We start from the raw sequence: 13074 nt of genomic DNA, 5'->3' as shown, positions 1-13074 counted from the left end.
GGGAGCCTGAGGCCCCTCTTGTTCCAGTGCTTGTTAGCGGGAGCCGCTGTCCTTTGACCCTGTCGTGCCCTTGACTACGGCCACTTCCGGCGAGCGGAGCCGCTCGATGTGCGATGGTAAGCGGCAAATAGCGAAGAAAGGCTAGGGGCAGGAGAGGGGCTTCCTCGGAGGAGGAAAGGGTAGGGTAGAGCGTCCTCCAAGAGAGGAGGCGAGAGAGGGGTGTCCCGAAGAGGGGAAAGTGAGGAGTTCTTTTGTAGGAGAAGAGGCGAAGGGAGGTGCCCTTGAGAGAAGGGGAGGTGACGGGCAGGCCTGGAATGAAGGGAGTGGGGAAGGGGAGGGACAGGCCTGGAATGGAGGGAGTGGGGAAGGGGAGGGACAGGCCTGGAATGGAAGGAGTGGGGAAGAGGAGGGACAGGCCTGGAATGGAGGGAGTGGGGAAGGGGAGGGACAGGCCTGGAATGGAGGGAGTGGGGAAGGGGAGGGACAGGCCTGGAATGGAGGGAGTGGGGAAGGGGAGGGACAGGCCTGGAATGGAGGGAGTGGGGAAGGGGAGGGACAGGCCTGGAATGGAGGGAGTGGGGAAGGGGAGGGACAGGCCTGGAATGGAGGGAGTGGGGAAGGGGAGGGACAGGCCTGGAATGGAGGGAGTGGGGAAGGGGAGGGACAGGCCTGGAATGGAGGGAGTGGGGAAGGGGAGGGACAGGCCTGGAATGGAGGGAGTGGGGCAGGGGAGGGGCAGGCCTGGAATGGAGGGAGTGGGGAAGGGGAGGGGCAGGCCTGGAATGGAGGGAGTGGGGAAGGGGAGGGACAGGCCTGGAATGGACGGGAGGGGAGGGGGCTGTGCTCTGTCGGGTGTGGGGTGAAACGGGTCGATCTCATCTCCAGACGGACCGTGGGCCAGGTCTGATTCTCTATCTCCTGTCCACAGGCCAAGTACCTGGCACAGATCATCGTGGTGGGTGCTCAGGTGGTGGGGAGAGCGTTTGCCCGGGCGCTGAGACAGGAGTTTGCCGGTAAGCATGAGAGAGCTGACCGTTCTGAAGGGAACTCTCCTGCATCGTATCGACACTGGAACATCCTCCTGGACATCTCTCAGAATCGTACAGCGTGGTTTCGGGCCATTTGGCGAAGCCAGCCAGTGAACACCCTTCCATTTTAATCGCACTTTCTAAGAGGCAGCCTACAACCGGGAACAGGCCCTTCGGACCAGCACATGTTGATCAGACCTTGAGTTCAGCAATTCAAGTGCTTGTCTAAACTTCATAGTGTAGATTAAGTGTACTACTAAATCTACACTGAGGCGTCTGGACAAACACTTGAACAGTTTGCCATGTACTCTCCACACTTTGGGTGAATAAGTTCTTGCTCAGAGTCATCTCCCAATCTCCCCTAATCCTAGTTTTATTCACCTCAGATAAGGAGAAAATACTTCTGCAGTGGATGCCGTGTTTAGGAGCAGTGTTGGGCCATTTGGATCTGCTCCATCATTCCACCATAGCTGATTTATTATCCCTCTTAACCACATTGTCCTGCCTTCTTCCTGTAACCTTTAACACCCTGACTAATCAAGAACCTATCAACCTCTAAATATAAACACAAGGAAATCTGAAGATGCTGGAAATTCAAGCAACACACCAAATGCTGGTGGAACATAGCATTTTGTGTGTGTTGCTTTAACCTCTAAATATACCTAGTGACATGACTTCATCCCCATTCAAAATGGACGTCCCTCTATTCTGAGGCTGTGCCTTCTTGTCCGAGGCTCCCCCACTATAGAAAACATTCTCTCCATATCCACTCTAACTAGGCCTTTCAATACTTGATAGGTTTCAGTGAGATGCCCCCCCCCCCCCCCAACCATTCTTCTAAACTCCAGCAAGTACAGGCCCAGGGCTATTAAACACTGCTCATACATTAACTTCCTTTGGGTCCTTTCCAATGCCAGCACATCATTTCTTCAATAAGGGGCCTAAAACTGCCCACATAGCCTTAGTTATGGTTCATACTTATTAGTTATAGTTATGTACCTTTGCTGTAATGTAAGTGCTTTATATAAACAACATGGGACATTACACCACACGTCCTGATGTTGTGCAAACCTTTAAACTTACTCCTAGATCAATCTAACATTTCTTTCCCTCTATTTTTCTATCAGCCATGTCCTGATATAAGAGACTATTAAATGTCCTTCTTGTATCTGCATCTGCCACCTCCCCTGGCAGTGCGTTCCACACACTCACCACTCTCTGTGTTTTATAAAAAAACTACCTCTGATATCCCCCTATACTTTCCTCCAATCACATTAAGGTTATGCTCCCGTATATTAGCCATATCTACCCTGGGAAGAAGTCTCTGGCTGTTCCCTTGATCTTATCACCTTGTAGGCCTCTCATTGTTCTTCACTCCAACAAGAAAGCTTTAGTTTGCTCAAGCTTTCCTCATTGGACACGCAACCTCTTAACCTGCTTTGCTTCAGTGGAACAAAACTCCAGCTGAGGCCTGCTGGGTGTTATATAAAGTCGGAGGAAACCCCCTGCTCTTGCTTTCAATGCCCTGAGTAATGAGGGCCAGCATATTCCTTGCTGATGTCATCTTCAAGGATCTTTGGACTCAGACAAGGTCTTTTTTTCAATAGTCAGTCGGATCTTACCATCCATGGTGTGTGTCCTAACCTCACCTGTACTCCCGAAAATACATCCCCATAGAATTATGGAGCACTGTAGAGAGGGCTGGCCCTTCAGCCCATCTGGTTTGTGCTGGTCCTGTTGACATGTGCCTGGACTGTGGCCCTACTTACCCTCCCATCCATGTAATTATTCAAACTTCTCTACAAACCCACACCCACCACTTCCACTGGCAACTTATTCTCTGAGAGAAAACAGCCCCACCTTCAACATTTCACCTTTCTCCCTTAACTTAACTGGCAGTAAGTATAAAGTGTTGAAAAGAAGTGAGGTAGAGTCTGTTCAGGATTCTGACGGCAGTGGGGAAGGAGCTGTGTGTGCTTCAGGCTCCTGTATCCCCCTCCCTGATGGTAGCAACGAGAAGGAGGCATGTCCTGGTAGTAGGGACCCTTCATGATGTACGGCAGCTCTTGGGGCATTGCCTTTTGAAGGCTGTGGAGGCCAAGTCATTGAGTATATTTGAGGCAGAGGTTGATAGGTTCTTGATTAGTCAAGGCATCGAAGACTATGGAGAGAAGACAGGAGAGTGGCATTGAGAGGGATAATTAATCAGCCATGATGGAATGGTGGAGCAGACTCGATGGACTGAGTGGCCTAATTCTGTAATGTCTTATGGGTTCTCACTTTCTGGGCTTAAACTCCCCCTGCTATTTCACCGGCACATCGGTATCACTCTGTAAGCTAAGTCTAATTGCCAGTTTTGATGTAGGCAGATGAGCAGTGACTGGAGACACAAGAGAATCTGCAGATGCTGGAATTCCAGAGCAGCGCGTGCGCACGCACACGCACACCCCTACCTTCCTGGAGGTGCTCAGCAGGTCAGGCAGCATCAGTGGAGGGGAATAAAATATCGACTGTTAATTCCCCTCCATGGATGCTCCCTGACCTGCTGAGATCCTCCAGCACTTTGAATCAGAATCAGGCTTATTATCACTGACATTGTATATCATGAACTCTGTTATTTTGTGGCAGCAGTACACTACAATACATAAAATGTACAGTTGTGTAAATCACAATGAGAAATGCGCAGACAGTAGAATCTGGTTTAATACCACTGGCATATGATGTGAAATTTGTTTTGTGGCAGAGACAAGAAAGTTCACCAAATAAATAAATAATGGGTGCAAAAGCAGAGTTAAATAGTGAGGTTGTGTTCATGGGCCGTTCAGAAATCTGATGACGAAGGGGAAGAAACTGTTCCTAAACTCTTTGAGTGTGTGTCTTCAGGCTCGTGTAGCTCCTCCCCAGAGGCTGGTAAATCTGTGGAATTCATTGTGAAATGGGAATAGGGCACGTCTGGAATGAGGTGTAAAGTTGCCTGTAGTGGCTAGTGTGCACACCGAGCGAATTATTCATAGGGCAATGGCTTTAACAGAAGTTACAGAACACCCAGTACTTCATTTTTTTTAATTTGTACAACTAGCAGAGTTCACAAAAGTGCTGTGAAAGTCGTTGATTAGCCCCACTCATTGCCCCTTCTCATCCAAGTGGTTCACGATGGTGGCTCACCGCTGCTCGTCTCAGTGACCAGTGGAAGCTTGCGGGTGAAGGTGGGACTGATCGGTGACTGGTGTCTCTTCCTTCCTGCAGCCAGTAAAGCAGCAGCAGAAGCTCAGGGTCAAGCTGGGCGTCAGTCGGCCGCAGGCTCCAGCATCTCTGGAATATCACTGCAGGAAGCACAGCAGATCCTCAACGTCACAAAGCTCAGCGCCGAGGAGATCCAGAAGGTGAGGGAGCTGCTTCTGTAGCACACACAGCAGTACTCGGTGCCCTTCATTGTCGTTATCTTGAGACTCTTAATGTCTATATTCTATATCTGAATACACAAAGTGTCAGAAATAAAGCGGATGAGCTTGAAGCTCAGGTGCGAATGGGTAACTATGATGTTGTTGGGATAACGGAGACATGGCTGCAGGGAGATCAGACCTGGGAAATGAATGTACAAGGGTATACGTGCTATCGTAGGGACAGAAATGTGGGCAGAGGGGGTGGAGTGGCCCTATTGGTGAGGAATGAGATTCTGTCCTTTGCAAGGGGGGACATAGGATCAGGAGAAGTAGAGTCTGTGTGGATAGAACTGAGGAACAGTAAGGGCAAAAGGACCCTAATGGGTGTTGTCTACAGGCCAGCAAACAGTAGCATGGATATTAGGTGCAAGTTGAATAGGGAGTTAACATTGGCATGTGGCAAAGGTAATGTCGTAGTTATGGGGGATTTCAACATGCAGGTGAACTGGGAGAATCAGGTTGGTGCTGGACCCCAGGATAGGGAGTTTATAGAGTGCCTACGGGATGCATTCTTGGAACAACTTGTACGAGAGCCGACCAGGGACAAGGCTATTCTGGATTTAGTCTTGTGTAAAATGAACAGGATTTGATAAGCGATCTTGAAGTAAAGGAGCCATTAGGAGGTAGTGACCATAATATGATAAGTTTTTATCTGCAATTTGAGAAGGATAAGGGCAGATCGGAGGTGTCAGTGTTGCAGTTGAACAGGGAAACTATGGAGCCATGAGGGAAGAGCTGGCCAGAGTTAACTGGATGGATATCCTAGCAGAAAAGACAGTGGAACAGCAATGGCAGGTATTCTTGGGAATAATGCACAAGGTGCAAAATCAGTTCATCCCCCGGAGAAGGAAGGATTCAAAGGGGGGAAAGGGGTCACAGTGGTTGACAAAGGAAGTCAGAGATTGCATAGCATTAAAAAAAAAGGAAGTATGACAGAGCTAAGGTGAGTGGGAGGACAGATGATTGGGAAATTTTTAAGGAACAACAGAACTTAACTAAAAAGGCAATACGGGGAGAAAAAATGAGGTACGAACGCAAGCTAGCCAGGAATATAAAGGAGGATAGCAAAAGCTTTTTTAGGTATGTGAAGAGAAAGAAGATAGTTAAGAACAATGTTGGGCCCTTGAAGAATGAATTGGGTGAAATTGTTATGGGAAACAGAGAAATTTAAGAAGAATTTAATAAGTACTTTAGATCTGTCTTCACTAGGGAAGACACAAGCAATCTCCCAGATGTATGGATGGGTCAAGGACATAGGGTAACAGAGGAAATGAAACAGATTGACATTAGGAAGGAAACGGTGATGAGTAGACTGATGGGACTGAAGGCTGACAAATCCCCAGGTCCAGATAGTCTGCATCCTAGAGTACTAAAGGAGGGGTGGCTCTGGAAATTGCGGATGCATTGGTAATCATTTTCCAATGTTCCTTAGATTCAGGATCAGTTCCTGAGGATTGGAGGATGGCTAATGTTATCCCACTTTTTAAGAGAGGAGGGAGGGAGAAAACAGAGAACTATCGTCCTGTCAGCCTAACCTCAGTAGTGGGGAAGAAGCTAGAGTCCATTATTAAAGATGAAATGGTGGCATATCTAGATAGCAGTGATAGGATTGGGCCGAGCCAGCATGGATTTACTAAGGACAAATCATGCTTGACTAATCTATTGGAGTTTTTCGAGGATGTAACCAGGAAGTTAGACAAGGGAGATCCAGTGGATGTAGTGTACCTCGATTTTCAGAAGGCATTTGATAAGGTCCCACATAGGAGATTGGTGGGTAAAATCAGAGCTCATGGCATTGGGGGGAAGACATTGACATGGATAGTAAACTGGTTGGCAGATAGAAAGCAAAGGGTAACGGTGAATGGGTGTTTCTCGGAATGGCAGGTGGTGACTAGTGGGGTGCCACAGGGCTCGGTATTGGGATCACAGCTGTTTACGATTTACATCAACAATTTAGATGAAGGCATTGAGAATAACATCAGCAAGATTGCTGATGATACTAAGCTGGGTGGCAGTGTGACATGTGATGAGGATGTTAGGAGAATTCAGGGTGACTTGGATAGGCTGAGTGAGTGGGCAGATACTTGGCAGATGACGTTTAAAGTGAATAAGTGTGAGGTTATCCACTTTGGGAGTAAGAACAGGAAGGCAGATTATTATCTGAACGGTGTAGAGTTAGGTAAGGGAGAAATACAAAGAGATCTAGGAGTCCTTGTTCATCAGTCACTGAAGGTGAATGAGCAAGTGCAGCAGGCAGTGAAGAAAGCTAATGGAATGTTAGCCTTTATTACAAAGGGAATTGAGTACAAGAGCAAGGAAATCCTTTTGCATTTGTACAGGGCCCTGGTGAGACCACACCTGGAGTATTGTGTACAGTTTTGGTCTCCAAGGTTAAGGAAGGACATCCTGGCTGTAGAGGAAGTGCAGCGTAGATTCACGAGGTTAATTCCTGGGATGTCCGGACTGTCTTACGCAGAGAGGTTAGAGAGACTGGGCTTGTACACGCTGGAATTAAGGAGATTGAGAGGGGATCTGATTGAAACATATAAGATTATTAAGGGATTGGACAAGATAGAGGCAGGAAATATGTTCCAGATGCTGGGAGAGTCCAGTACCAAAGGGCATGGTTTGAGGATAAGGGGTAGGTCATTTAGGACAGAGTTAAGGAAAAACTACTTCTCCCAGAGAGTTGTGCGGTCTGGAATGCACTGCCTCGGAAGGCAGTGGAGGGCAGTTCTCTGGATGCTTTCAAGAAGGAGCTAGATAGGTATCTTATGGATAGGGGAATCAAGGGATATGGGGACAAGACAGGAACCGGGTATTGATAGTAGATGATCAGCCATGATTTCAGAATGGTGGTGCAGGCTCGAAGGGCCGAATGGTCTACTTCTGCACCTATTGTCTATTGTCTGCTTTTCCCGAAGTTTAGACCATAAGACAGGAGCAGAATTAGGTCATTTGACCCGTCGTGTCTGCTCCCCCATTCTATGATGGCTGACTTATTACCCCATTCTCCTGCCTTCTCCTCGTCTCCTCTAATGCTCCGACTAATCCAAAACCTATGAACCAAATCTTTAAATAACCCCAGTGACTCGGCTTCCACAGATTCACCACCCTCTGACAAGAAATTCCTCCCCATCTCCGTTCTAAAGCTGTGTCTCTGGAATGTGGAGGGATCTAGAGCAGTGGAGGAGAAGGTGGGCAGTGAACCCATATTGCTGGTGCTGTAATAGCACTGCACTAACGCTATGCACCCCAAATCACTTCTCAATCACCTTTGCTCTTGAGCGAAAAGCCGAAACTCAACCTTTCTTCAAAACGTGCTCTCCTGGGAAATCTCTGCAATCTTCCATATCCTTTACTGAGGCGAGCAGACCTGGAGGCAAGCTGGTGTTTGCAGGGGTAATCTGAAGCCTGCCTTGCATAAGCACGATATTCATTTTAAATGGTGTTGGGACTGCAGTAAGGCACATCACACTGGAACACGGAAACAGACGGGATTTCTGCGGCACTCGATCACGTCGCTGGTACTTGGAAACACTTTGGGTGCAGTCATCGTGATAATGCAGAGACACCGGACCTGCAGCATCAAGGGTTCCCGATGTATCTGCTCGTGGAGCCAGTGTTGTCCTGGACTAGAGAGGTGGTTGCTGACCACGCTGCTGGGACAGTAGACACTCAATCCACATTCAGATGAATCTGTTACACGTACATCGAAGTGCAGTGAGATGCCTTGTTTGCAGCAACAACTTTCTGCAGCTTTTTCCAATCCTGTGCAGTGACCACCTCCCCCCCCCACACCAGATGGTGATGCAGATGGGGGCAGCCCACATTCTGGCACCAACGTAACATGCGCACAATGTTCAGCAGAACAACAGCAAAACACTCCCACTCTCCTATCTACTCTCACATACAGACAGGCCTTCTACCCCAGTGCAGGCTGCCCCTGGGCCTCCAGTCCTTGGCCCTGTACACAAGGACTCACAGACTCTTCCAGGCTAGAGACTGTACAGACAGTAGGGTTCTCCTGAAGGACATCATTCGTGAACTGGGGAGTACGTCCAACTTTCTGGTGGTTTGGTGGTCACGGTAGTCAAATTGGGTAAAACAAAGGTCTGATTGATTTAATGGCTCAGGCTGAAGATTAAATATTGACAGCAGTACCTCTCCAGCACTTGTCTGTGCTGTTCAATAAGACCATGGTAATTCGTGAGCTGAGTGTTTCTGACATTATTTTATTTTGTTTCATTCCGTTGCAGCACTCGCTAATTTTCTCCTTGCTGTTCTGTTCTAAAGCTGCAGTAAAATTCTAACCCTGAGTGTTTTCTCCCCTGTTGATACAGAATTATGATCATTTGTTCAAGGTCAACGATAAATCAGTGGGTGGATCGTTTTATCTGCAATCCAAGGTAAGGCATTGACCTCGACACTAGTGTCAACCTGAAATTATTAACCTGCTCAGTTGAGGAAAAACACCAGAGACACGAAATTACCTCTGAAACGGGTTTTATTCAGAGAGGAGTTCGCAGCCCCACACACTTCGGGTGTAAGGTAGCCAACTCCCAATTTGTCGGCTTACAAAGGTCCTACTTATACCCAAAAGCAGGGTACTACATTCACAAATATGGTTACCGATTCAAATCCATCAATTGATTGTCTATTGCATAGCTAAGCACGCATAATACTCGGAATGGGTATGGACGCAAGTAAAACACTCGAAATAGGTATATAGCTCAAAATACTTTGCCGAACACATTGTCTTGTGGTCGCAAGGTTCCTCTTCTTTGTGGTTGCCACATGCTGTCTGGCATCTTATTTTAGCTACCTCTTCCCTGTCCTACTACACTTCCCCAATGACGTATCCTCTCCCTGGTCCTGTCCACATATTTTGCTACACTTACCCCTCGCCCACCCCTTCTACACGTACCCCTTATCCTCTTCACATTCTCACTAGGATTCTATTGCCTGATTTTCCTGGAGTTTACCTCACAAGATATAGGAGCAGAAATGGGCCTTTCAGCCCATCGAGTCTATTCTGTCATTCCATCAACAATGATTTACTATCCCTCTCAACCCCATTCTCTGCCTTCTCCCTGTAACCTGTGACACCCTGACTAATCAAGAACTTATCAACCTCCGCTTTAAATATACCCAATGACTTGTCCTCTACAGGAGTCTGTGGCAATGAATTCCACATATTTACCTCCCTCTGACTAAAGAAATTCCTCCTCACCTTTGTACTAAATGGACATCCTATTCTGAGGCTGTGCCCTCTGCTCCCAGACTCATTTACTATGGGAATCATCCACTCTGTCGAGGCCTTTAATTTAGAATTACAGTTTGTATAAGGTGTTGGTATTGCTCAATATGACTGTTAATGACAGATTGATAAACAATCAGTTCCACATTGCCCCAAAGCTGCAGAGGAATTAACAAGATGACCCCTTTGGTGGCACAAGATTTAAGTACAAAAGCAGGAAGGTTTTCTTTTCTGAAAGGTGATAAGGAAGGAATTGTGTTGTAAATATTGCCTGACATTTTAAAAATTTAGCTGAGTGTTGCAGTTTGTGCTCCCGCAGTGAATGACCACATGCACACTCTGTGCCTCACACCTCGCACGCCAGGCCTGCTCTTTCCTTAGGGTCAGGCTTGAGGACGGCAAAGTCCTGTCCATCCTGTCCACGTACTACCATGCAGCCTGCGTCACTTCAAAGAGATTTCCTTACAAATGTTATAGTCAGTCAGTGTGATCCTTACAGGAAAACGCACTCCTGGCGAGGAATGCGATAGATCGGCTGGTTGAGTGGTGTTGCAACAACAAAAAAAGTTCAAGGTGATTTTTTTTAAATCAAGGTACATATTTATGTCACCATGTACAATCCTGAGATTCATTTTCTTGCAGGCATACTCAATAAATCCAATAACCATAATAGAATTGATGAAAGTCTGCACCATCCAGAGTGCAGAAAACAACAAACTGCAAAGACAAAAAGAAAGATAAAAAAGAGAAATATAATAAATAAATAAATATAATTATCAAAAACATGAATGGAAGAGTGTGTGAAAGTGAGTCCATAGGTTGTGGGAACAGTTCAGTGTTGGGGTGAGTGATGTTATCCCCTCTGGCTCTGGAGCCTGATGGTTGAGGGGTAAAAACTGTTCCTGAACCTGGTGGTGTGAGTCTTGAGGCTCCTGTACCTTCTTCCTGATGGCAGCTGTGAGAAGAGAGTGTGGTGTGGGTCCTCAAAGTCAACAAGACTAGGGGATTGACTGTGGGGAGTCCTCATGGAGGGTTTCAAGTTCCTGGGCATCAACATCTCTGAGGATCTATCCTAGGCCCAACACATTAATGCAATTACGAAGAAGGCATGACAGCAGCTATATTTCATTAGGAATATGAGGAGATTTGTTATGTAACCAAAGACTAGCAAATTTCTACAGATGTACCATGGAGAGCATTCTAACTCACTGCATCACCATCTGGTGTGGGGGGGGAGGTGGTCACTGCACAGGATTGGAAAAAGCTGCAGAAAGTTGTAAACTCAGCCAGCTCCATCATGAACACTAGCCTCCCCAGCATCAAGCACATCTTCAAAAGGCGATGCCTCAACACAGTCCATTATTAAGGGCCCCCATCACCCAAGACATGCCCTCTTCTCATTGCTACCATCAGGGAGGAGGTGCAGGAGCTCAATGTTTCAGGAACAGCTTCATCCCCTGTGCCATCAGATTTCTGAATGGACAATGAACCCATGAAAACTACCTCAGTATTTTATGTATATTTCTTACTATAATTTATAGTAATTTTTATGTATTGCTCAATACTGCTGCCACAAAACAACACATTTCATAATGTACTATAATAACCCGGATTCTGAACTTTAATGTGAATGTGTAGGTGGTGAGAGCAAAGGAACGACTTGATGAGGAACTACACATCCACAAGATGGACCAGGAGAGGAAGGAACAGAGAAAGCAGACTGAGACATGACCCCCACGGACACCTTCCCCCTTCACGTTCTCTTCGGTTCATCACATTGCACACAGAAACTCAAATGCAGTTGCTCTTTGCTCAGAGCTGGTGTTTGGAGAGCAGACTGGCATGGAGTCATGCCACCTTAACTTGCCTTCCTTGTTACCTGCTGGATGCCTGGGAGCAGTGTGAATGAACTAACGTGCTGTGACATTGCCTTCAGCAGTTACCACAAGTGGTATTGAGAATCGTTCCTTCTCACAACAGACTTTGAATGTGACTATTAAGTATAAACGTTATCAATTGGATTCCTCCACTGCGTTACTCGGGGTATGGCTAAAGTTGACTTTATGTTGCTCTTCAGTCATCTCTGGCCAACAATGCAAGGTCCTGGGGGATTGAGCTGCTATACAACGAACTGCCATCTGGAGCCCTGTCTCACACTGTGTTCATCTGGCCAATAACGGGAGAGGTTGGTTCCCCATCTCATAAAATAGCCTTGTAATTCTGAGAGTTCTATCATTGTAAGTTGGTTGTAAATAAAGTTCCACTTTCAGCAGACAACTCCAGGGAAGTTGTGTATTCACAAATGCTGGAACATGATGCTTGCAGTGTGCCATGGCAGCAATGATGCTGTTACACTTCAGAGTTTGGAGTTCAGTTCCTGCACAGTCTTTAAGGAGTTTGTACGTTCTCCCCGTGAACGCATGGGTTTCTCTCAGGTGTTCTGGTTTCCTCCCACAGTCCAAAGACGTACTGGTTAGTATGTTAATTGGTAATTGTAAATTGTCCTGTGCTTAGACTCAGGTTAAATCAGTGGTGTGGCTCGTTCTGCACTGTATCTCCAACTAAATAAATAAAAGATGACAGAATTTACAGCTCACCCCTCCCTGTAGAAGATGAACAATTGGATAATGATGGATGAGATTAGATTAAACAACGTGGGTCTTAATCACCACTCTGCCCTCTCGTGTTATTAGTTTCTCTGTAGACTTCTGTGAAATTAAACAAATTAATCCTTTATTTATTTATTCAGCGATAGTGTGGAACAGACCCTTCCGGTCCTTAGAGCCGCACTGCCCAGCAACCCCCCGATTTAACCCTAGCCTAACCATAGGACATTTACAATGACCAATTAACCTACTAACTGGTAATGTGGGAGGAAAGCCATGTGTACACGGGAATGAACATACAGATGATGCTGGAATTGAACTGCAAGCTCCAGAATGCCTGGAGTTACAATGGCATTGTGTTAACTGCTACAGTACTGTGGCATCCAGATGACCGAGGTTCTCGCCAAATCTTGGCAATACTTTGTTTTTTGCCAGGTGCCTGTTGTAGGTATTCACTGCCAAGCCCCTAAAATCTGCCTCTTTTACTGTCCTTGGGGTACTTCTTAAAACCTACAATGACAGGTCTGGTTGAGTACCAAGGCAACTGCTACATCGCTTGGTGAGAAGCTTCTTTATTCATGCTCGTGGGTGGAGTAAGAGACTTGGAAAATTTGATTGACGTCTGTGATATGTTTTAGAATTTTTCATATATTTTCATAATTTAGTTATTACATTTTATGCACTTGAATCAAATGCCTGAATTTAAATCCTTAAGTTAGTTGTTGTAACTTTAATGA

General features: G+C 46.4%; 1 protein-coding gene across 1 annotated transcript; it reads left to right on the top strand.

Moving 5' to 3' along the window:
• Positions 1–12008, top strand: pam16 (presequence translocase associated motor 16). The gene is made up of 5 exons (XM_073060097.1): positions 1–116; positions 929–1013; positions 4275–4411; positions 8815–8880; positions 11370–12008. The coding sequence occupies exons 1-5, from the start codon at positions 114–116 to the stop codon at positions 11460–11462; spliced, it is 384 nt and encodes a 127-aa protein (XP_072916198.1). The 5' UTR covers positions 1–113; the 3' UTR covers positions 11463–12008.
• The last annotated feature ends 1066 nt before the right edge of the window (positions 12009–13074 follow it).

Source organism: Hemitrygon akajei, chromosome 11 (assembly GCF_048418815.1).
Source record: "Hemitrygon akajei chromosome 11, sHemAka1.3, whole genome shotgun sequence".
In the NCBI taxonomy this organism is placed as follows: domain Eukaryota; kingdom Metazoa; phylum Chordata; class Chondrichthyes; order Myliobatiformes; family Dasyatidae; genus Hemitrygon; species Hemitrygon akajei.
This window is presented reverse-complemented; position numbering and strand designations above follow the sequence as displayed.